We start from the raw sequence: 25,610 nt of genomic DNA on the forward strand, positions 1-25,610 counted from the left end.
TAGGGAAGATAATTTACTTAACTGCTACTGGTAGTAAAACACATGCAGAACTGCTTCTGCTAGATTTGAGAAACCTGCAGAGAATCACATGGAATCCAAAGTGATTGTTTGGCTTGAAAAAGCATAGTGGAAGGACCAGAGATTGCTGATGTCCAGAAATTTCCTTGTTGCAGATGAGTGGTGTGGCAGGATGGTCTCTCCCAGCTGTGTTCTCTATAGAAAATTTCATTTTGACCAATTATTTTTCCTCTCATCTTCTGTGTTCCTGAAGCTTCTAAGCTGTGTCCTAAAGGTCTCATGGAAAGCCTGATCATTAAAAAAAAAAAAAAAATACAGTGCTTTTAAAGCTTTTTTCCCCCCAGTATTGATGACAATGCAGCACTATGTTCAAAGTGCAATTACTGAATCTGAAAAATAACAGCCTCAGACTGTGAAGAACATCTGACAACAAATGCACAGCCTTCATATGGATGAGTCCTCACCAAAACCTTCTCATCCTCGGAGCCATGCAGGGATGTTCTCAGCAGAGCCACTCTACAGGGAGGAGTCTGAAAGTGAGAGTGAGAGAGAAACAGCTCAGAGTTGTAGTGAAGGAGATCAGCAACAGTCTGAAAGGCTCCTGGGAGGGGGAGTTGAAATGTTACAGGGCCTAAAAGTCTGCAAGAGGGTGACAGGGGTTTAACTGACCCATTTTGCCACTCCTGTAATCCAGCAAGGTATTTTGCATTTAAAGAAAAATATTTGACTCCAAGTAAAGGATATTTCACCAGGTACAGTCACCAACAATGTTCATCCATAAGTATATCCAAGAGTCTATCCCCAGCCATCCCACTGCCTTTCCATCCATATCAGGATCCCAGTGCCTCTGACCATGTCCCTCTCTTTCCTCCCTTTGGCTTTGGCCAAACATCACATGTTCTCTCCGTGCTCCCCTCAGCTGGCACATTTACCTGGGTCTTCATTCTGCAGCTCCTGCACTAGAGAGAAACCTAACCTTGATATAAAGATGGGATTGTTCTTTCTAAAAAATTTGCTCAAGCTCAGCCAAAACCTCTGGCTCCTGTAGAAATCAAGTGGTTTTTCCCACGTGGTTTTTCATTTCTGGTTCTGTTGGGTACTCGATGACGAGTACCACGGTCAGGAATTCAGTAAACAGCCCAAATGTACCACTGCTTTGCCAGCAGTTCCTGAGGCCCTGGGCACAGTGACAGCCCTGGATGCAGCAGGCAGAGCCCTGCAGTTACCTCTGATGGCCAGGAAGGCTTTGCTGTAGGCACGCCCCACGTCGTTGCTGGCTTGCACCATGTACTCCCCCTCGTCCTGCTTGGTGACCCCCAGCACCACCAGGGAGCACACGCCGAAGTCGTTGGTGCAGAAGTAGTTGGGGTCTCTGGAGAGGTCTCTGCTGTCCTTGTACCATGTGATTTTGGGGGGGGGATGGCCCCCGACGGCGCAGCTCATGTGGCACTCGCTGCCCGTCACCACCACGTGGGACCTGAGCGGCACCAGGAACCTCGGGGGCTGCTTCTGGTTAACTCCCCTGTATTCCTGTGCTTTCACTCGAAACTCAGCTGTGAACAATAAACAGCACCAAAGGCACACTCACATGCTGCTCCCAGCACTGCAGGGGTTGTTTTTGCAGTGTCTGGAATTCTGCAAAAAGAGATCCCGTGCACCTATGGATTGTAACCTCTGCTCCTCAGAATTACCCAACACTTAACTTTGAAGTCAGAGACTTTGGTTTCTACAATACTAAAGCCTTAGATTTTGCTGGGAATTAATTTTAGGGCAAATTACATGTCATAATGTCATAAAAATATGTCATAATGGCTGGGAATGAAGGGTCTGTCTGCACAATGTCCCTGCAGAAAGGACAAACCTTCCCTGCCCAGCTGGAATTCCTCAGGACATCTCTGTACATTCCTGTTCTGGGCAACTGAACATTCCCAGGAGGAGAGACCCATTTGAGGGTGTTAGAAGCAATGAGAGAAACAAAATACAACACAGAGAAATATCTGAAAATGTTTTACCCTTTTTTTTCCAGATCCTCCAGGGCTGCACAGTATCTGATGGATCACTGGCTCCCAGGTCATTTTTTGCCACAACCCTGAAGTAATAATCCCTGCCTGGGACCAGCCTGGTGAAGGTGAACTTGTTGTTGTAGATGAGGTCCCCCAGCACGTGCCACAGACCCTTCTGGGATTCCCGTTTCAGGACTGTGTAATAGAGGTTCTTGTCCCACTGCTCGGATGCTGAGGGCTCCCAGGTCACTGTGACTGTGCTGGGAACGTTCTCCTCCAGCTGGATGGCTCCAGGGGGCTGAGGGATATCTGCCAGGGGAGGGCACACAATGTCACAGCTGTAGGAGGGGTTGCACAGAACCCTAAAAACCTGAAGTCTATTGCATGTCTGGGGCTCAGTGAGCATCCTGGTCACTGGAAGGAACAAATTCCATTCTTTCTGCAGGCACACAAATGCATTTACTATGAACTGAGCTGCTGCTGCACAACACTTGCACTTGCTGAGCAATGAGAGGAGAGTGGTACAGCTGAGCTGCCTCCCCTCCTGGGATCACAGCTGGGAGAGCTGTGCTCAGTGTCCAGCCTGTGCTGACCTCCCTCATTCTCTCTGGAAGGGGAGCTTTAGTCAGTGGATTGCTCTGTCCTGTAGACAAGTGAGATCATAAAGTGCCTAGACAATCTCACAGAAAACTGTACCCTGGTTCTCCCTGTGCCTGCACAGCCAAACTCAGTTTGTGGCCTTCTCCCTATTCACAGTAAATCATGGAATCCCAGACTGGTTTGGTGGGAAGGGACCTTAAAACCCATCCAGTCCCACCTCCTGCCATGGGCACCTTCCACTATCCCAGGTTGCTCCAAGCCCTGCCCTACCTGGCCTTGGACACTTCCAGGGATGGGGCAGCCACACTCCCAGGGAGGAATTCCTTCCCAATATCTCATATAACCCTGCCCTCTGACAATGGAAAGCCATTCCCTCTTGTCCTGTCCCTCCAGGCCCTTGTCCCAACTCCCTCTCCAGCTCCCTTGGAGCCCCTCTAGGCACTGGAAGGGGCTCTAAGGTTCTCCCCAGAGCCTTCTGTTCTCCAGCTCTCCCATCCTTCTGTTGCTGGGGGCCCCTAGGGCTGGGGGCAGCTGTGCAGGTGGGATGTCACCTGAGGGGGCAGAGGGGCAGAATCCTCCCCTCCCCTGCTGCCCAGGGGACCAGGGCATGTCCAGCACACCCAAATCCTTCTCCCAGGGCTGCTCTCAGTCCCTTCATGCCCCAGCCTTTACTGAGAGGGAGTTGCTGGTAGATTTGGATGGCTGGCAGTGAGTTACCTTACCTGCAATTTGAACCTGGAAGCTGAAGGTTTCCCTCTTCCCCAGCTCATCCCCCAGCTGCACAGTGTAGGTGCCGCTGTCACTGAACTCGGCTGCCCTGAGCAGCAGCTGGGTGCTCCCATCCTCAGTGCTCACCACAGCCTGGCTGGGAAGGGGCAGCCCATCCTTTAACCAGGTCACCACTGGCTCAGGAGATCCCTGGAAACAACAAGGAGGCACAGCCACTTGTTTTACCACCAGACTATGTCTTATATCTTTAGTTTCATTGTCTTACCTCAAATATGCAGCTCCACAACACAGTAATGTTAGAAATATGGATCCACGATGGATCTAGAGTCCTGATCTGCTCTACAGTTTCTTTACAAAATTTTTCCTTGTTATTCTTTAAGGATGTTATCACAGTAAAGTGTTCAGAACTGTGTCAAACAAGCTATGCCAGATCAAGGTCAGATAACGTCAAGAGTTAATATTTTCTGCTTTAAAAAAAATTCTGTTGGTTTTGGAAAGAAAAAACATCCTCTAAGTCTTTATTTCCATTGTGCCATCTTTGGTCTCTTCTCCCAGAGATTAGGAGAAAGGCCAGCAAATCCACACACTTCATCTCCCTCCTCTGGTATCCCAGACTTCACAGGATCATGGAATCATTAAGGCTGGAAAACACCTCCAAGACCATCAAGTCCAACCCATGACCCATCCCCACCTTAAAACCACTGAGTGCCACATACAGGTGTCCCTTGGACACCTTGGATGGTAACTCCAAGGGCAGCCCCTTCCAAGCCTGACCAGACTTTCCATGATAAAAGCCTGTGTTGTTCCAAGCAAAGCACTGAGGTTTCTGTCAGTGCCTGCCAAGCTCTCATGTCACAGAGCTCAAGTGCTGCTGCTTGGTGCTGGAAATGGTGTCCCCAGGGCCTTCTGAGGGAGCCACAGGGAAATCACTGATTTGGGAGGTCTGACAGAGCAGTACCAGATGACGAGAACATTGGTAATGCTAGGTGGACAGCACTGAGCCTGGTTTGCAGACATTAAGGAATGACCACAATGTCATGAAACACCAATGCCAAGACTGACTGCTCAATTCTGGCTCATGTTTTCCTCACCATGAAAGTCTACACAGCACAGGCAGGCTAAATTATTTGCCCAGTGACTTGTGCATGACATTCCATGACATAAAACCAGTGTCCTGTCTGCTACTGAATGCATCATAAAATCAGGCAGGGAATTCCTCCAAAGCTCTGAATACCCACCTCAAAGGGAATCTTCACCCGGATGGGATTCCCTGCTTTTATAACCAGGAAGCTTTTCACTGTGTCATCTATCAGCAACCTGGGAGAGACTGGAAAAGAAAGATTACTCCAAAATGTGGGTGTTGGTACAATCACTGGTGACAATCACGGTGTTCCAGCCCCTAGTGCCTCTCCCAGCTGTGTGAGGCTGGTGAGGAATTCAAAGTGGGAAAAATCTCCCTGATTCAGTCCCAGACTTTACACCTTTCAAATTTCATTACTATTTATTTATCACTATGACTAAACAACTCAGCCCTGGCTGCTCCTGCTGCCCTGTTCCCAGCACAGAGTCCCTCAGCCCTGGCTGCTCCTGCTGCCCCGTTCCCAGCACACAGCCCTGGCTGCTCCTGCTGCCCCGTTCCCAGCACACAGCCCTGGCTCAGCCCTGGCTGCTCCTGCTGCCCCGTTCCCAGCACACAGCCCTGGCTGCTCCTGCTGCCCCATTCCCAGTACTCAGCCCTGGCTGCTCCTGCTGCCCCATTCCCAGCACACAGCCCTGGCTCAGCCCTAGCTGCTCCTGCTGCCCCGTTCCCAGTACTCAGCCCTGGCTGCTCCTGCTGCCCCGTTCCCAGCACACAGCCCTGGCTCAGCCCTGGCTGCTCCTGCTGCCCCGTTCCCAGCACACAGCCCTGGCTGCTCCTGCTGCCCCGTTCCCAGCACACAGCCCTGGCTGCTCCTGCTGCCCCATTCCCAGTACTCAGCCCTGGCTGCTCCTGCTGCCCCATTCCCAGCACACAGCCCTGGCTCAGCCCTAGCTGCTCCTGCTGCCCCGTTCCCAGTACTCAGCCCTGGCTGCTCCTGCTGCCCCGTTCCCAGCACACAGCCCTGGCTGCTCCTGCTGCCCCGTTCCCAGCACACAGCCCTGGCTCAGCCCTGGCTGCTCCTGCTGCCCCGTTCCCAGCACACAGCCCTGGCTGCTCCTGCTGCCCCGTTCCCAGCACACAGCCCTGGCTCAGCCCTGGCTGCTCCTGCTGCCCCATTCCCAGCACACAGCCCTGGCTCAGCCCTGGCTGCTCCTGCTGCCCCGTTCCCAGCACACAGCCCTGCCTCAGCCCTGACTCACCCACGGGAGCAGCAGCTCCAGCACAGGCCTCCAGCTCCAGGGCCTCGCCGGGGCCGCGGTCGCTGAGGGCCCTGACGCGCAGGAGCAGCTTCTCCCGGGCCTGCAGGCCCTGCACCCTGCACGAGGTGCTGTCTGCAGGGAGGGTGAAGCACTTGGTCCAGGTGAGGCTGTTCCAGGGCCTCATCTCCACCTCATAGCCTTTCACGTCATTCCCATCTTGTACTTCAGGTTTGCTCCATGTCAGGGTGACACTGGTGCTGTCGCTGCTGCTCACTTTAAGGTCCTGCACTTGGCCTGGAGATTCTGGAAGGAGAAATTTTATTTAAACTGTTTTTCTAGGATTTCTCTTCCCTCTTTTCAGTCACTGCCTGAGATTCCCCAACATCCTTGCACTGGATTTCTACCTCGTTTCTTGCCCCAGCTTGTCACAGTTCTTCAGAGCTGGATCTGGATCCTTTCTCCTACCAGCCCTGCACTAAATCCACAACATTCCAAAACACTCTGCAGCCCATCCTGACTGTTCCTCCACACTGCACATTACCCCACATTTGGATCTGCCAAATCTTAACCTGGACACCCTACAGAAAATCCTTCCATTCCTTCCTCCAGCTGATTCTCAGCCATGAAGTATTCTCCAATTACTGATCCTTGTGTCCACAGACTTTTACAGAAGACTGAAGAACACGTCCTCTCCATGAACACCCCGAGAGCAGAGCACAGCAGGGCACTCACGGGCGGGGTCCCGGGCACAGGCGGGCTGGGAGGGGTCACTGGGCTGCCCCGTGCCAGCAGCATTGACAGCTGCCACACGGAACTCGTACTGCACTCCCTTCTTGAGGCCGGGCACCTTCAGCTTCTTGTCTGCACAGAGGAGAGAGGAGAGAGGAGAGAGGAGAGAGGAGAGAGGAGAGAGGAGAGAGGAGAGAGGAGAGGAGTGTGTTGCCTCAGGGGAGCTGTTCCCCATCAGGAAAGGTGACACAACAAACTTGTGCCTCATTCCAGGTAGAATTATGGACTTAAAAATTCTCAGGAGCCATAAAAACTGTTCCCACTGCTTCCCCTGCCATTCCCTAGCCCAGTGCATGTGATCTTCATTGTATTCCTTTCAAAATCAAGCAGCCCTTTAGTCACAGAATCATTTAGTTGAAAAATACCTTCAAGGTCACCCATCACCACCTTCATGTGAATGATGTTAAAATCCTAAGCAGCTTCTAAACACAGGTGACATTTTTGCCTTTTCAAATCCACCAGGCTGTTCCAGAATACCCACCTTTGACAGGCACATTGGTGACTGGCAGCCAGGTCACAGTGCCCTTCTTGCGTTTCTGAACAATGTATCCCATAATTTGGGAAGCGCCAGATTTACAAGGAGCTTTCCAGGATATGGTGATGGTGTCCCTGCTGGTACTGATGATCTCAGGGGGATCTGGGGCACCAGGGGAAGCTGCAAAGAGATGAGGGCTTCATTATTAGCAGATATGTTTTTATTGCAAGATAAAACGGTGTTGTGTGCAATTCCTTCTTCCAGATTGCCCCAGGCATTCCTATGGATGTGCTAAGAAAACCTGAGACCTGAAGCTGTGGATCCTGTTCCCCACACAAACAGGATCCAGCATGGACTCTGCTCCTGAGTCTGGATTTCACCAAAGATCTGCTGTCATCAGGACTGACAATTCCTCTGCCAGGGGGTGTGTCCTTCCTACATGAGATGAACAGTCAGCATCACTCTCACTTTCAACAGCAGAAACTGGTAACAAAAAGGATTTCTTTGCCTTCTGCTAAAGTGTTCAAGATACAGAATCATAGGAATGAGAATGGAGAGAGAAGATAATTAGAACTGAGCATTGCTCTCTCTAGTACTGCATTTGTGCTCATGGCACACTCATGGTCTAATATTTGAACTCCCTGAAGGACAAAGGCAATATTCAGTTGTTTGCAGATCAGGGGAATGGAGTGGTCATGCTGAGAAGTCCTGCACATACAGAGACACTCCTCTGCCTGTGGAGTTAAGAAAAGGCTTCACATGTTCCCTCTTCAGCCACACTGGGAAAAATCTCCTTTGATTTTGATGCATTTTGCATTTCCCCCATGAAACTTCCTTTCCAATCCAGAATGGAGCATGACCAAGGAATAATTACATCTCACTCAGCATCAGCAGAGCCTACAGCAAACTGCTGCTCTTGCTGGGCAACCTCCACAGCTTTGTGTGAAGACTGAAGTTGAGATCTGTAGCAATATCCACAATGCAGTGGATTTTCTTAAATGTCAACTTTAATAATGAATTTCCCAATTTTAATTATGGATTATGAGAAGTTCTCCTCACCTTTACCAGCAGCCTTCACCTCCTCTGACTCCAGCGCGTCGCTCACTCCCTCAGCATTCACAGCCCTCACCCTGAAGTAGTAGCTCATGTCCTCCTCCACTTTGCTGGTGGTGAAGCTGGTGCAGCTCCTGGGGGTTTCTCCCAAAGTCTCCCAGTCGTTCCTGCCCACCTGCTGCCTCTCCACGAGGTACCTTTGCACTGGTTTGCCCCCGTCGTCCTTTGGGGGCTTCCACTGGATCGTGATGTTGTCAGCAGACCTTTCCACAATTTTGATGGGTCCTGCTGGGGGCTGTGGCTTGTCTGGGAAGATGAACAAAGACACAGCTGGCTCCAGACCCAGACCTGCTCCTGGGTTGGAAGCAGACACTGTCCCTTGCTCACCAGCTGCAAGACTGTTCCTGATGAAATGCAGGCACAGTTGTAGGATGAGGGCTGGGCATGCGAATTGCCTCTTCCAAACCTGCAGTCGTCTAACTTTTGATGGAGAAGATGGAAAGCCAGGCCCTTGCTCTCCCTGGGACACCTGTTCTCATAAGCCTTGCACCAGCTCAGCTTGCAATACAGGCAAAACATAATTTCTGGTCTCCCAAAGGAACCCAGATGTTTATGGGAGGGCTGAACTGGACCTTGATATCCTATTTCAAGTTTGCATATTGTGTACAGCCACATCTCCCACGGTACCTGAGCATTCAAAACTCACCTGCTTAGGCCATGAAAAACCAAACTAAGTTTGTGTTCCCTTGTACTAAAGGGCAAGAAGCATGTTCAGCAGTCTTTCCTTGTACCTGATTTTGGGGCAATGTATAGAGTCTTGTTCCTCTCAAAATACCCAGTCACTCCAAATCAGGGTGTCACCAGTCCCAATGGATTCCCTGCCTGAGGTTTACAGTGAAAGCCACAGTGAATGCTACAGGATCTTACCTATCACCATGAGCTTGAGGTTGATCTCCAGGACACCACTGTCGTTCTTGAGCCTGACTTTGTAATCGCCACAGTCCCTCCTGTCGCAGCTGGAGATGGACAGCGTGGTGCAGGTGTCTGTCTTGTCCACACGGACCCTGGTGTCACTGCCCAGCTCCATCCTGTCCTTCAGCCACGCTGCCCTGATGGGCCCCCGGCCCTCGAACGGGATCCGCAGCTTCACCCCCTCCCCAGCCTTGGCCACCGTGGGGACACTGGTCAAGTTCTTGAGGAGGACTTTGTCCACCTGGGGAGGATCTAAGCAGGTGATACACGGTCATTACAAACCACAGTTCAAGGAGGATAAGGCTCACCTTGGAGGGAAAGGTCCCCTCACGGTGCTGCCAGCAATGTCTAGAAGCTCACAACACTTGGATCCGAACCTTTAGTTGTACTTTGCTACAGGATAATTATCACAAAATTTTGTGGTATCATGCTGTCCTTTCACTAGAGAAAATTTCTCCTGGGCAGCACACTAAACACAAGAATGAAGAATCTCCCTGATAAAGTGTTTTGTGCACCCCAACATCTTTGAGCTGCTGACAGAAGGGGCCCTAGTTAAATTTGCAAATGCATAATGAACCAATCTGTACAAAAAACCATTTCCCATTTATCTTGTAATTCTTTATAATAAAGTTATCTCAATTACCAATGACATCTCTCTGAGTAAATATATTACATTTAAAGCCCACTCATGCTGCCTTGGTGGTTTGAGACTCACCTTCAACAAAAATTGAAGCTTCAGTTTTCACATCTCCACCTTCAAACCTGTATTTCCCAGCATGAATATCATCTGCTTTGTTAATGATCAGTTTGTGGACAAGACCTTTCTTTTCAAAGACGACTCCATCCATGCTTGTTAACTACAAAGTAAAGGACAGAGACCTATCCTTTTGAAAAAAAAGGAAAAAATGCAATCCAAACTGAAACTGGACAGACTACAATTTGAAATCCAGTTGAAGACTTATGAATGTGTGTTGGCTTGATGTGGCCAGAAATGTGGATTCTGTCCCCATCTGTTAACCCAGCTGGGGCAGTGCCCCTGATCTCCTGGCACACATTATCTGCTCATGGGCCATCTTTAAACCAGCTGGGCAATCATCTTTATCTTCCCACAGCCCATCCTCCCTCCAGGAGATATCTCCTGTTAATGGCCACTGAGTCCCAGGGCATGACTGATAAAATTCCATCATCCCACTGGGAGATGCTCCAGCCAGGGGAGGAGCCAAGCCTTTCCTACCCAGATAAAAACTGAGATTTTGGACAGCAAGTTTCCATCTTTCCACTGGATTCCAGAGGAAAACCAGACCTTTGCACATCATCCCTGGAGCTTCAGAGGAAACTGCACCTTCTCCAGAAGCACTGCTCCAGCTGAACCACATCTGCCACTGCAGGAGGATGCAGCCACCATTGAATGGGACTGTGCCAACACCCTGACTGACTGACGGGTGTCAGCTTGGATTCTGACTCTGGCAGGGTTGGGATTGTTCTGTGTAATACTGCATTTCTATTTTAATTTTCCTAGTAAAGAACTGTTATTCCTAATTCCCATATCTTTGCCTGAGAGCCTCTTAATTTCAAAATAATAATTTGGAGGAAGGGGGTTTACATTCTCCATTTCAAAGAGAAGCTTCTGCCTTTATTGGCAGACACCTGTCCTTCAAACAAGGACAGAATGTCATGCATGTTTAATGATAATATTGTGGCATTCTGGTGCTCAGAGAAGCTTTGGCTGCCACATCCCTGGAAGTGTCCAAGGCCAGGTTGGACAGGGCTTGGGTCTAGGGGAAGGTATCTCTGCCCAGAGACTGGATGATCCTCCAGGTCCCTTCCAACCCAAACCACTCTGGGATTCTGTGAACCCTCCCAGGGCCCCACTCAGCCTGCAGGTGACTCTCAGGCAGGAGGACACCTTAACACCACCCTTAGGAAGTAGAGCAGAGAGCAGAGCATTGCTGCCCAAAGCCAACATACCTTCAGGCCATCCTTAAACCAGGTTCCTGCCACGTTGTCCCTGCTGACGGTGCAGGACAGCTCAGCTGGCTCCCCCTTCAGCACTCGCACGGTTGCCAGCTGCTTGTTGAGGTAACAGCGTGGCACTGAGCAGGCACAAAGGAAGGGAAAGCAGCTAAGTCTGGGTTACAGAGAGACACCTAGAGCTGAAAATTCACGTGCATGTGAGGGGAAAGGAACTTAAAAAAAAAAAAGGAAAGTCCTCCGGTCAGGAGAGGCTTTTGTGCCACTTCACTGGGCACAGTCAGTGCCCTAAAGGAATGCACAGCCATCCCAACATCCACCTCATGGGCAGTGGATTCATCACAAATCACATTATCCAGCTGTGGATTTGCTAGTTTATGTCTATGCTAATTGTCTTGGCTCCCTCTAGAGCCAGTGGAAAAACCAGGCTGCTCCAGGCTGTGGATTTACTGCTTCATCCTCCTCTTCCTCTGCACTGACCACACATGGGGCTGTCCAATACATCCCCCTGAACAGCCTCGGGCACACTGTGCTCCTCTGCTCTCCTGCATTCCTCTTTCCCTTCCCAAGTTCTTCTCCATTACCATCATCATCTTCTCTCTAATACATACCCCACTCCTTTCCCCTCAACCCCAGTTTTGATGATTTTATTTCCTTGTTTATATTTATGGTTTAGCAATGACAATTCCTAACTTGTGAATAACCCCATTAGGTGAATATTCCCCTCTGATTATACACCTGAAGTTTCTCATTCCTACAATTTTCACATCATGATCTTGCTGGTGGAACCACAGGTCTTACTCAAATGGCTGCAAACAACTACTCCCGTTTTACTCTATGCAAGACCTTATTATTCCTGATGTTACAAGAGAAAAGAGCTCTGTACCTTATATAATCCCATATAAGTAGGCACAGAATTGTTCCCAGAACTTAGAAAACACAGTTCTTTGCAGTAGGTGTTTGAGAAATAAAGTGAAACCTTCAGTTTTGAATTGGAACAGTATCAAAGAAATAGGATGATATTTCTTGAAACTTTATGGGAACTGGTATGTTTGTGAACTGGTCTGTTCAATGATATGTGAAACACAAATGAAGAGATGAGACCTGGTTTAGATCATTTAGACAAAGAAAATAATTTAGACCTTTAAGGCAATTTGATCAGAGCAAACTGTGTAAGATCAAACAGCCAATCAGCGGGAGAATTAGGAACAGATCATAGGACAACCAAATTTCTACACAGAGTTGTGTTTATCTAAACCATAACATCCCATTTCTTTGCAGGATTAGGAATGTGAGTATCAAAATGCAAAGACCAGGAGTCCCCAGTTAACCAAATACCTTTGAGATCATCCAGGACACTCCGTCTCTTTTTTCCTGCGCTTTCCGTCTTGTTCAGGGAATCATTTGCTTTAAGATCCAGGTCAGGTTCCTGGTTTCTCTGATTTGCTGAAGGAGGTTCACTACCAGGACCTGACATCTGGCCATAACTCAGTGGACCTTGACCAAATCCACCTGAACTACTCCCATCAACAGATCTGTCATGGGATTTACTCCCTGCCCCTCCAAAGGCAGAATATAGGGAGCCCAACTGCCTGAAATCTCTGTCCTCTGCCCTGGCTCCTCCTGGACCTGACAGAGACCCTCTGTCACCAGCTGAACCTTTGTTCCCTGGCCCTCTGATGTCACTGGCAGAGCCCTTTCCAGTTTCACCTCTCGAAGATCTGCCAAGATGTGCATCCAGCCCATACTCACCACCTGGCCCACCGGCACCTCCCACACCTCCTACACCTGCTTTACCATTGACTGAGTCCCATTCATCCCCTCCCAGCCTCCCAACCCCACCTGTACCAGCCATGCCTACAGCTGACCCTCTGTCCTTGCCAGAGGGAGGCCCTGCACCCCACAGTGCAGAGCCTTCCCCAAAGAAGCCCTCTCCTCCTGCATGTCCTGGAGCTCTGCTCAGTGTGGCATCCACACCATGGCCAGATCCCATTGCCCCCTCATCTCCAAGAGGGAAATGAGCAGCTCCTGCCACAGCCCCAGCTCCAGCTGGGAGACCATCCTTTCCATAGGGACCCCCAACACCTGCTCCAGCCAGGAGACCATCCTTCCCATAGGGACCCCCAACACCCCCTGAGCCACTAACACCAGCCCCAGCCAGGAGACCATCCTTCCCATAGGGACCCCCAACACCCCCTGAGCCACTAACACCAGCTCCAGCCAGGAGACCATCCTTTCCATAGGGACCCCCAACACCCCCTGAGCCACTAACACCAGCCCCAGCCAGGAGACCATCCTTTCCATAAGGACCCCCAACACCCCCTGAGCCACTAACACCTGCTCCAGCTGGGAGACCATCCTTTCCATAGGGACCCCCAACCACCCCTGCACCTGCTCCAGCTGGGAGACCATCCTTTCCATAGGGACCCCCAACACCCCCTGAGCCACTTACCCCAGCACCTGCTCCCACTGGCAGACCATCCTTTCCATAGGGACCCCCAACACCTGCTCCAGCTGGGAGACCATCCTTTCCATAGGGACCCCCAACACCTGCTCCAGCTGGGAGACCATCCTTTCCATAGGGACCCCCAACCACCCCTGAGCCACTAACACCAGCACCTGCTCCAAGTGGGAGACCATCCTTTCCATAGGGACCCCCAACATCTGCTCCAGCTGGGAGACCATCCTTTCCATAGGGACCCCCAACCACCCCTGAACCACTTACCCCAGCACCAGCTCCAGCTGGGAGACCACCCTTTCCATAGGGACCCCCAACCACCCCTGAGCCACTTACCCCAGCACCTGCTCCCACTGGCAGACCATCCTTTCCATAGGGACCCCCAATGCCCCCTGCACCAGTAACACCAGCACCTGATCCAAGTGGGAGACCATCCTTTCCATAGGGACCCCCAACCACCCCTGCACCTGCTCCAGCTGGGAGACCATCCTTTCCATAGGGACCCCCAACCACCCCAGCACCTGCTCCCATTGGCAGACCATCCTTTCCATAGGGACCCCCAACCACCCCAGCACCTGCTCCAGCTGGGAGACCATCCTTTCCATAGGGACCCCCAACCACCCCTGCACCTGCTCCAGCTGGGAGACCATCCTTTCCATAGGGACCCCCAACTCCCCCTGAGCCACTAACACCTGCTCCAGAAACAACTGGGAGACCATCCTTTCCATAGGGACCCCCAACACCCCCTGCACCAGTAACACCAGCACCTGCTCCAAGTGGGAGACCATCCTTTCCATAGGGAGCTCCAATTCCCCCAGCACTTGCAGAAACAGCACCACCTGCTCCAAGTGGCTGGCCATCTGGACCATACAAAGCCTCTCTAAATCCTGCACCAGCACCACCAGCCCCAGCTGGGAGACCATCCTTTCCATAGGGAGGTCCAAGTCCCCCTGCACCACCAGCCCCACCAGCACCAGCCCCAGCTGGGAGACCATCCTTTCCATGGGGAACTCCATATCCCCCTGCACCAACACCACCCCCAACACCAGCTCCAAGTGGCCGACCATCTGGACCATACAAAGCTTCTCCAAATCCCCCTGCACCAGCCCCAGCTGGGAGACCATCCTTTCCATAGGGAGATCCAAGTCCCCCTGCACCACCAGCCCCACCAACACCTGCTCCAATGGGAAAACCATCCTTTCCATAGGGAGATCCAAGTCCCCCTGCACCAGCACCACCAAAACCAGCCCCAGCTGGGAGACCATCCTTTCCATAGGGACCCCCAACTCCCCCTGCTCCACCAGCACCTGCTCCAGCTGGGAGACCATCCTTTCCATATGGAGAGCCAAATCCTCCTGCACCAGCAGTACCACCAACACCTGCTCCAAGTGGCTGACCATCATATAAAGCCTCCCCAAATCCTCCTGCACCAGCAGCATCTGCTCCAGCTGGCAGACCATCCTTTCCATAAGGAGATCCAGCACCTCCAAAACCACCACCTGGACCAGCACCACCAAAACCAGCCCCAACTGGGAGACCATCCTTTCCATAGGGAGATCCAAATCCCCCTGCACCACCAGCCCCACCAACACCTGCTCCAATGGGAAAACCATCCTTTCCATATGGGGATCCAAATCCCCCTGCACCAGCACCACCAAAACCAGCCCCAACTGGGAGACCATCCTTTCCATAGGGACCCCCAACTCCCCCTGCTCCACCAGCACCTGCTCCAGCTGGGAGACCATCCTTTCCATATGGAGAGCCAAATCCTCCTGCACCAGCAGCATCTGCTCCAGCTGGCAGACCATCCTTTCCATAAGGAGATCCAGCACCTCCAAAACCACCACCTGGAGCACCACCAAAACCAGCCCCAGCTGGGAGACCATCCTTTCCATAGGGAGCTCCAAATCCCCCTGCACCAGCACCACCACCTGCTCCAACTGGGAAACCATCCTTTCCATAGGGAACTCCAAATCCCCCTGCACCAGCACCACCAAAACCAGCCCCAGCTGGGAGACCATCCTTTCCATAGGGAGCTCCAAATCCCCCTGCACCAGCACCAGGTCCAAGTGGCTGGCCATCTGGACCATACAAAGCTTCTCCAAATCCTGCTCCAGCACCACCAGCCCCAGCTGGGAGACCATCCTTTCCATAGGGAGATCCAAGTCCCCCTGCACCACCAGCCCCACCAGCACCAGCCCCAGCTGGGAGACCATCCTTTCCATAGGGAGATCCAAGTCCCCCTGCACCAGCCCCACCAACACCTCCTCCAATGGGAAAACCATCCTTTCCATAGGGAACTCCAAATCCCCCTGCACCAGCACCACCAAAACCAGCCCCAGCTGGGAGACCATCCTTTCCATAGGCAGATCCAAATCCCCCTGCACCAGCACCACCAGCACCTGTTCCCAGTGCCTGACCATCTGGACCATACAAAGCCTCCATTTCTCCTGTGGAATTGCCACCAGCACCAGGTATAGCCCCATCTCCACCTGGAAGGCCTCCTGGCCCATACAGCGAGCCAGATCTTCCTGTCAGCCCTAACTGACCACTGGCATGAGGTGTCAGGCCATCCTTGCCATAGGGAGTCCCTGTTTGTCCCTCTCTGTTGATTCCTGCTCCGTTCACATCACCCACAGTGGGATGCCCATCCTTGCTGTGGTGGGACCTCATTCTTCCTGCCATTCCAGCACCTGCAGCATTCCCCCCAGCTCCAGCTTCTGGACCAGTCCTGCTGAACAGATCACCCACACTGGCTCCCACTCCAGCTGAATCAGGATCAAGCCCATCTGGCACAGAACTTCCAGCACCCAACTTCCCAGCAACCCCAAAACCAGCCCTGTAACTGGCATCACCTGAATTCCCATCCTTGTCATGCTGAGAGCCCAAGCCTTCTCCATCATCCATGTCTATGTCAGCAGCACCCAGCACACCCTCACCCCTGCCATCCACAGAATTCCATTCACCTGCCCCTGCTACTGCCCCACCAGGACCTGCTCTGCCTGATACAGAGTCCATGCTATGGACAGCCCTTAACCTACTTCTGCCTTCTAAGCCTTTTAGTCCAAAGATGCTGCCATCAGAGGCTGCTGAATCTCCATCTAGACCTGCTCCTGAAAACTGCCCAGACCCCACCTCTCCATTTATGTGGGTTTTACGTAGCCCTTCTTTTCCCAGAAATCTTTGGCTTCCATCATCAGAATCAATGGAGTGCCCTTGGCCCCTGCTTTGACTGCTGCCTTGACCAGTTCTGCACCAGCCACTTTTCTCCACAGCAGAGGATGTGGAAAAGGAAGGATGATCTCCAGCAGCAGCAGCCTGTTCTTGGCGCCGGAGCTTCCTCGCCCTTTCGTTGTCTGCCATGGTTTCTTTCAGCCACTCAGATGTCTCCCTTTCAATCTTTTCTCCTTCATCCTGTCTCCTCTTTCCTTTGGCATCTGAAATTGCATTGTTTCATGGGAGCAGATTTACAATTTACAGAAAAAGAGGGAAACAAAATAAAAGAAAATCAATAGGACATGCACTGCATCAACAACCAAAGAAAATGTATTAGCACATTTTAAATTTCATTTTAGGACATGCACACAAAATACATTTAAATAAATTTAAAATAATTTCAAATCCTGAATTTTTGAATGCCACATTCAGACAATGAAATGTTAATTAAAGACAATTATTTTTAGTTAAAATGTATTGTTTTTTAATGGAAACATGCTCATTATAAGAAACAAACAAACAAACCAAAAACAGCAGAAAAAGAAACTTCTAGCATGGCAGGTCTGATTTAGAGGGGCTGAGACTGTATGTGGGATTCATTAATTCCATCTGCCTTTACCCTGTTACAGAATATTCCATGTACAGGCAGGCCACCACCTCCCACCCTGGAACTGGGATTTCACTGCTCTGGAGGCAGCTGGCACGTCTAGATAATGGCTGGTTTAGAGATGCCCAACCTGAGGACTAAAACTTTCAGATCTGTGAATAGCTTTGGATTAATCTGAAATTCAGGCTGTTCTGAGAGCAGGTCACTCACTGCTTTGGTTTCCAGGGTGGATTTAATTTATCTGAGACCACAGCTCCCTGAAATCCACGAGCAGTTTCTTTGTTTTCAGAAACCTATATTGCTTTGGAGAGGCTTTTGTGAGAGAGACCCCTTCTACTGCTGCAGGAAGATCCCAAAGGAAAGCAGAGGCAAAGGGAACCAAAGGAACCACTTCTCATAAGCAAATATAAGCCAGGTGACAATGTGCCTGCACTGAATGTTCCCACCTTCCCAGCTTCCTCTGAGCTCCTTCCAGCATGGTTAACTCTAATTGGGAATGAAAAATATTATCTAGCAACAAGATGGCATTGATAGTGTAGAACTGAGAGTACCAAAAGCTCCCTGAGTCCCTGCCTGCTGCACTGTGATCACTGGGACTTGAGCTTCCTCAAAAACATGTGGGGAGACAGGAGGCATCTTTTTGATAACTGATGAAGAATGTGCTGCTTCATTATAGCTGTAGAGCAAACAAGCCAATAGGATTTGTCAGGACTAATTAAACAAGGAAAAGTTGGTCTCATCTGAAGAGGAAGGAGGGTCTAAGCAGACCTTCATTTTTCAAAACAGAACTCAGAATCATGGATTCACAAAATGGTCTGGATGGGAAGGGGCCTTAAGACTCATTCTACCCCCTGCCCCTTTCACTAGCCCAGGTTGCTCCGAGCCCCAGTGTCCAACCTTGCCTTGGACACTTCCAGGGATGGGGCAGCCTGGGCCAGGGCCCCACCACCCTCACAGGGAAGAATTCCTTCTGAACATCCCATCTAACCCTGCCCTTGTCCTGTCCCTCCGTCCTTTTTCCAAAGTGCCTCTGCAGCTCTCCTGGAGCCCCTTTAGGCACTGCAAGGTCCAAGGTCTCTCATCCTCTCCACACTAACACACCCAGTTTTCTCAGCCGTAATTTTGGAATTAGAGGCTCAGCAATTAATGTCCTAGCAGAGCAGCACCCCCGAGCCATCAGGCAGCGAGACGCTTCGTGCCAGCAGAGCAGGAGCAGCCGGGCGCGGTGGGTCACTCACACTCCACGAGCAGCCAGGCGCTGCTGGAGCCCTGCCCCGCGTCCAGCGTGTACAGCCCGCTGTCCGACGGCCCCACGCTCCTCACCACCAGCCGGTGCCTCAGCCCATCGGGGCTCACGGACATCTCGTGCTTGTGGCTGGCCTGCAGGGGGTGGCTCCTGTGCAGCCACAGGGGCTGGTGGCAGGGCGAGCACAGCTCGCACTGGAACTCGGCGTCGCCGGCCTCGGCGCAGCGCACGTCCGCCAGCGGCTGCCGGAACCGCACCGGGATGGCTGCGGGGAGAGCGAGAGCTGCGGAGGGAGCCACTGCTGCTGTGCTCCAAACCGCGACAGCCCAAGGAGCACAGAACAGCAAGCTGTGGTGCCTCTGAGCATCGGGGTACTGAGAAGGAGAAACTCAGATATGCTTCTGTGCCCAATTCTGCAAAAAAGTACATTTTTGTCTTTATTATCTTCTGAGACATTAGTACCTCACAGCTCTGATGTGCTGCCAGTTTGCAGTCATTATGTGTTCCTGCAGCACGATGCTTGGATTGAATTTGCTGTTATTCTGAGCTTACAGAAGCAAACTGTAATATGGGGTAGGTTAAGGAGTGTGCTCACTGTCACCCACAGCCAGACTGGTACTCGAGCTTAGGCTGCTCCCTTGGACTGCAAATGCAGCACCTAAAGCCCTTATTCACCCTCCTGCTCCTTTCCACATGTGCTCGACAAGAAGCCCTTACTGGGCAGCACAAAACCCGTCCTCTGTGGTGGTCAGGAGTTACTGACCTGTGCATTTGCTCCTAGACACAATTTTCCAGAAATGAAAAAAATAAACTTTTGTCACAGTTGCACATCACATCCAGCCAGCTGAATTCCTTACCTTGAGCATCCAGCTCAGTAGAGAAGACAGGGACATCCTCCACCCTGACCTGGTAGACGCCCGCGTCCTCGGGCTGCACGTCGTTGACAGTGAAGCAGAACCTCCTGCCCGCCCTCCTCAGGCAGTGCTTCCTGTACTCGTCCCCCGTCCCGTAGCGCAGCCGCTCGCCGTCCTGCGAGGGCACAGTGTCCTCACAAGGCTCAGCACTGCAGCCATTCCGAACACATGGCTGCCACCATCCCCTCGAACACATAAATGAGTAACCTCGCCGTGCCCAGGGCTCTCTGAGCACACAGGCACTGTCTGGGCACTGAATCCTGCACAGAGCAGGGCACCAGGCTCAAACTCAGCAAAACAGCAGCTCTTGGCCATCTACATAAGAGCCTGAAGCTTAATTAATACACAGTTCTTGCAGCTACAAAGAAAAAGCATCTGCTCTCAGCCACTGCCTAGGAGATGAAGCCTTTTCTGCAGAACACTCAAGGGGCTGCTCTGAGCTGCTGCTGCCCAACTCATCCCCCTCACCTTGAGCAGGTAAACGTTGCTGTTGCTGTTTTTCAGCTCCATCTCCAGGCTGAACGTAGCATTTCCCTCCTTGTTGACTTTGATGTGTTCAAAGTTTTTAAGACTGTGAATTAACTGCAAAGCAATATTGAAGAACCTAGTAAATTATAAAGCTAGAAAGCTAGAAAGATAGAAGTTCTTAAGCTGTTGAATTAATGTGAAATCTACTTTAAAGAGCTACCCCTAGTATTAGGCAGTAGAAGTATCTGTAAGTCACAGTTCTAGTACAGTGACTTGCAGTGTCTGTAAGTTGCCACAGTTTCCTTCTATACATAAATTATTTTATCTGGTCACTCCCGCACTTCCCACCCAGGCCTCTATATGCCCCTATGTGAAGGCCAATTTTTACTCTTGGACATATACTTTTTAATTTGGGGTCCAAATTCTTATCAGAAACAACTGAATATTCCTGTGGTCAGTATCTCCTAACATCTGTGAACTAAGCTTCAAAAAATTCACCAGCATTTTCACCTGTATGAGTAAAGTAATGGAATTTCTTTGAAATATTGTCATAAACCACTGTCATACAACAAAATTTTCATCTCCAAAGCAATTTAGGAAGATTTAGCCTGTTTTCAGAACCTGCAAGTTGTTAAAAATTAGTGGTTTCAGTTTCTTTTACCTTGTCTTGTTCAGTCTCTGTGTCCTGCCTCATCTCCTGCAGCTTCTTCAGCATCCCACGGAAGTCAACAATTCCATATTTCATACAGATTTTCTCATAATCTCTCCTATCTGCATGCAGCAACAGTTGCCACACAGCTTCTTTGTCCAGGGGCTTTGGTTTTGGTGCTACAACCCTGAGAACCAGGGGGGGAAACATTCAGACATTTTCATGGACAACAAGATGTCCTGTTTTTCTCTCCCTAATTCACTTTCATCTCTCTCAATCATTCCTGTGGTTCACTTGGCCCTGTAGGTGCAGACAGGAAGGACTGGGGCTCTTCCAGAACAGGTTTTCTGCACCTGTACTACAAATGAAATGGTGCCAGGGAACAGTTTCCACACTGCAGAATTCTCACCAGAGGTCTGGCACTGTTTGGCCCAGGCCAGGTAATTGTCCAGCACTGTGCAGGACTCTGCACAGAGATCATTATCAGCAATGCTCAGAGCTTCCCACCTGGGAAGGGAAGGATGCTGCCCTGTGCACCTGGCAGTGCAGCTGGCTGGGAGCCAGAGCCCAGCCTGAGCCATCAGTTCTTGGATGGGCAGCTGCTCATGGGAGCAGAGAAACACAACTTCCCTGTCAAAACCCCGTGGTGCAGAGGAAATATCCCTCAAATGAGGAACCTTGTGTTTATCACAAGGGTTATCACTGTTTAGCACAGCCCAAAGGGCAGTGCCAAGCTGTTCTGGCCTGTCTCTCCACAGCAATCTCACCACAACTTTGGACACAAGAAATGTTGTCCTAACAGTCTCTGAGCTGTCCCCTACTGGAGAAACAGTCTCTTTGTTATCACTGTCACCCTACCACCAAGAAACACCCAGAAGTGGAGCATGGCCCTCAGTCCAGAGCCCTACCTCTTCCTCAGCAGCTTCCTGGAGTCCTGCAGTGTCTTCTTGAGCTCTGTTACAAGAGTGGTGGAAATAATGAACAATGAACAGCCACATGCTCAGCATTGTGAAACACATCCTCCCAAAGAAGATAATGCAAAATAACCACTGACAACATCATTCTGCTCAAGAGGTTTTTCCTCTGGTGTTTTTTCCCACTTTACCAAAAAACTGTAATGAAACTTAGTCAGTTCTCACTGCCATGCTCATCCTTTGAGTCCCAATGAAGTTCATCTCTCCCAAAGGGGTTTCCCTCTGGAGACACACTATTTTCAGCTACGTTAACAAGTTTGATCCAGATGTGTTTAACATCCTCAAATCACTTTTTTTCCTTTCCTAATGATTTCACAATCACTAATTAGAAAAGCTCAAAACTGCCTAAAATCATCACTTTAGCAAAAGGTGAAGAGCAAGCAGTCAGAGATGATGGAACATTAGAGGCTCATTAATCATTCTCTTACTCTGGTCTTTACAAGTTTGGGGTAGCAATAGTGTGGCAGACAGAGTATTATTTGCTCTGCCCTCCACCCCCCAGTAACAGAAAACACACAGAGATCTTCAACTTACCATCAGCAGCATGAACAGGAACATATTTCGCCTTTCTCTTAAAGCCAACTGATCGTTTATAAGAGAAAAAAAGGAGCATCAGCCATAGGATGAACAAGATTAGATTAACAGCAGTGAACCAGTGAGCCATGAAACCACTGTATGTGTTACCAGTGCAAGAGGGAATCCCAGTTTGGATTTCCTTGTCAGTCTGACATTTGCTCCCAGTAACCTCCATCTATAAAGGTGATATTTCTATTGCCATTGAGTCTGTGCTTGTGGAGACTCCACACAGAGGAGGAGAGCATTTCTGTCCTACCAATCTTATGGTCTAAGCAATGGGAGGAAATATCAACCTCTTGTTTTGGAGATGGGAAGCCAAGGTGGAAATGGCAACTGCAGACAGGCACCTTCAAAACTTACTGAAAAGCACAGAGGTGGCATGGACACTTCCAGTATCTTCTGCTAGAGAGGAATATCAGTTACATCTGACCCACAAAGTGCCCATTTTGCTGCACTGACTCTAAAGGGAAGCAGCAAAGGTCCAGAGACAGCCACAGAGAGATGGATCCCTCCCAAAGGACATTCATTCAACAGCATCAAGAAAGGATGGAGGCAGTTCAGCACTAAATCCAGGGATCTAATTAAGGACCAGTGCAGTGAGCACAATTGCACTTTCTTCCCCCTGGCCTTAAAGCCACAATGTCAGGGAGCCACCAGAAGATCTCCCAATGAGGGGAATCCAAACCTTCACAGCAAGACCCAAAGTCCTGGAGCAAGCCAGGGAGAGCACAGGCCCTGCCTGGGGCTGGGGCTGGGGCTGTGCAGGGTCCCAGAGCTGGCAGCCCTACCTTGGATGATCCTGAGGCCAGCACAGCACGAGGCCTCCCCGTAGGCATTGACAGCACAGCAGCGATACAGATCACTGTCATCCAGAACCAGGCTCCTGATCTGCAGGGGACACACACTGCTCACACAGGGGCTGGCCTGCAGCTCCCTTCAGCTCCTCAGAAAGCAGCTACTCAATGGCACCTCAGAGGCTTCTGTTCCCAGAGGGGCTCTAAAAGCTTTGTTTGCTTACCTTTGTGTTAGCTCAGAGCAGGGGATGTGGGGAATCATGGCATACCCTGAGTCTGAGGGGACCCAGAGCATCATCCAGTCCAGCCCCTGGACAGGACACTCCCAGCAATCCCAGCCTGTCCCTGGTGGTGTCCAAGTGCTCCTGGAGCTCTGGCAGCCTCGAGGCCCTGCCCATTCCCTGGGGATGCTGTTCAGTGCCCAGCACTTCCCTTCCTCTGGGGGAAGAACCTTCCCCAAAATCCAGCCTGAGCCTCCCCTGGCACAGCTGCAGCCCTTCCCTCCTGTCACAGACAGCAGAGATCAGAGCTGCCCCTCTGCTTCCCCTCATCCCACTGCAGGCTTTTCCTGTCCATTTCTCTCAGTTCCACAAGTCCTTTCTGATATATTTGATCTTTACCTGCAGAATGAATTCATTTGTAGCACTGTTGAAGGACATTTCATATTTGGCAGGATCATCCATTCCTTTCCGTGTCCGTGACCATTTCACCTCAGGAGCTGGGACACCTTTGACCACAGCTCTGAAAATGGCATTTTTACCTTTGAAAAGAGACAAGAATTTAGTTAGAGAAGACAGGCTTGAACATGAGGACTCTCAGGCCTGGCCTCTTATTTTATCAGAGTAATCTCCAGAGTGAGTAATTTCTGTTATTTTATGCAGAAACATTCTTCAAAAATAAAAATAACCTCTTCTTTTGCACATCAATAATTCAGATTTTGTCTGTATTCAATCATAAAAGGCCTTTAAAATGTGGCACTAACCTGCCAGATGGCTGCTGACATCTCTGACCATCACTGAAATCAGAAGCCCGACAGCAAGTTCAACCCAGACTTGCTTTTTACCCATAAAATGTCCAAATCCCTCCTCATCACACAGATTCTCTATCAAATCCCATGTTTTTCCAGTCTTTAACTGGCACCACCTTGCACTCCAAACCCACCAGGCTCTGCTGTTTGAAGAGAGGGAGATGAAAAGGGGGCTCCTCTCCTCCATCCCTGCTCCCCAGGAATCTGTGTACCCTGCAGCCCACCACAGAAATCTCCAACAGCTTTCCCACTACCCAGTACAAACCTCTTCTCCAAAAGGCTCCAAAACCACAGAAAATACTGGGAAACAAGTCAGAGAAATGACTTGTGTGGGTGAGTGGGAATAGAAATGGAGGTGAGTTATCCATGGAAACACCTCAGGGTTGAAATGATCACTCACTCTCTTATTTTTTAATACTCTTGGTCTTCTGGCAACCAACATTGTTGAAGATTCTCCCTGGAAAGTCTGGCAATATTTCACACACCTTTCTGCAGCTACCACCACCAAACTTATTTGATGGAACAAGTTCTTGCCAACAGATCCTTATCAAAAAGCCTTTGTCAGCCTTTGAGATTGCAGTACTATCTCTTGTTGAAGTCTGATTCCAGCTGATTATCCCTGTGTTATATTTTAGCCACTTTAGCTGCACTTTCCCATGCTTGCCATCTGTCACAGGAGAATCAGCTCAGCCACTGAACACAGTGGGGTGATGGTGACAGAATTAAAGGCCCTGATGGTGCCTCTGCACAGACACAGAATTACAGTGACCAACCTGAATGCACCAACAGCTTGTATAGGAACTAAAAAGAACCTGCTGAAAATGAAGTAACTTGGAAAATTTACATAGGTGAAAATTGAGACAGGTGAAAACTTAGCCAGGGGCCTTGTGTAGTGCCTGAAATGTGCAGGGGAAGGAGGAGGAAGAGGGACAGGTTCCACTGTGCTCCTTCATAAAACCTCAGTGGATCCTGGAAACCCTGTGGAATACAGATCTGTGGCTTTGTCTGTTTATCAAGAGCCTCACCTTCCTGCAGTGTCAGAGTGAGTGGTTTCTTCTCAAAATCAGGTGCACTGCATCCCTGTGGAACCTCATTCACAAACTGAGTGATGACAACTCCTGGGATAGCAGATTTCTTGAAGATTTTTACTAGAAAGGCAAGAAAAGGTACATTCAATTAAAATGTTTGTCCTTCAGAAAGAATATCTCAGTCTGCATTATCTCCTGCAGAGCAATAACTGCTGCTGCTCAACTCCACAAAGGTCCCACCCATCCCAGTGCCACAGGCTGTAAATGTCTCCCAAGGCTTGGCCATAAGGTCTGGGATTTTGTGGTGGCTTTGCCAAAGTTGTGTCCAAGTGGGAAATTGTGCAATCAGAACCACCATCAGGACCACCTCAGCTCACAGTTCCAGTGATGGTTTGGACAGGGATGTTCCAATTTTTGTTCCAATTACAGAATCTGGCACGAGAGAGGCTCTGCTGCCAAGCCAGAGTCAGAGCAGCAAGCTGGGGTTCTTCCCAGGGGTTCCCCAGAGCTGTGCCTGCTCTCTCACCTGTCTGATGGCTCATGATGCTTCACTCAGCTTTCTGGGGCAGCACAAACAGATACAAGCTCTCCTTTGGAAAAGACAAATAATTTCATTATTCACAGTTTGCAAGGGGAAAGACAGACCTCAACACTGCTCCCTTCAGTGACACAGCTTGCCCTTTCTCACTTGCCACATCCTTGC

At 50.3% G+C, this 25,610-nt stretch overlaps 1 protein-coding gene across 1 annotated transcript; it reads right to left on the minus strand.

Annotated features, from left to right (window-relative positions):
• IGFN1 (immunoglobulin like and fibronectin type III domain containing 1) lies at window positions 1–25,498 on the minus strand. The gene is made up of 24 exons (XM_056511593.1): window positions 25,434–25,498; window positions 24,905–25,027; window positions 23,473–23,612; window positions 22,847–22,946; window positions 22,017–22,064; window positions 21,417–21,462; window positions 20,521–20,695; window positions 19,860–19,973; window positions 19,335–19,506; window positions 18,470–18,742; window positions 16,388–16,845; window positions 12,289–16,060; window positions 10,948–11,072; window positions 9,695–9,836; window positions 8,935–9,231; window positions 8,014–8,313; window positions 6,961–7,134; window positions 6,423–6,551; window positions 5,691–5,993; window positions 4,589–4,677; window positions 3,344–3,539; window positions 2,031–2,330; window positions 1,245–1,571; window positions 1–548 (listed from the first exon to the last, which is right to left on the minus strand). The coding sequence occupies exons 1-24, from the start codon at window positions 25,447–25,449 to the stop codon at window positions 535–537; spliced, it is 7,833 nt and encodes a 2,610-aa protein (XP_056367568.1). The 5' UTR covers window positions 25,450–25,498; the 3' UTR covers window positions 1–534.
• Window positions 25,499–25,610: the final 112 nt, after the last annotated feature.

The sequence above is a fragment of the Oenanthe melanoleuca genome, chromosome 26 (genome assembly GCF_029582105.1).
Source record: "Oenanthe melanoleuca isolate GR-GAL-2019-014 chromosome 26, OMel1.0, whole genome shotgun sequence".
NCBI lineage: Eukaryota > Metazoa > Chordata > Aves > Passeriformes > Muscicapidae > Oenanthe > Oenanthe melanoleuca.

Bases quoted from the DNA above. Each gene is read 5' to 3' on its own strand.
- IGFN1 (XM_056511593.1), bottom strand. The intron at 16,846-18,469 runs GTGAGTGACCCA...ATGCAATTTCAG, and splicing joins CGCCTGGCTGCTCGTGGAGT to ATGCCAAAGGAAAGAGGAGA. The intron at 9,837-10,947 runs GTATGTTGGCTT...TTTACTTTGTAG, and splicing joins GGTTTAAGGATGGCCTGAAG to TTAACAAGCATGGATGGAGT.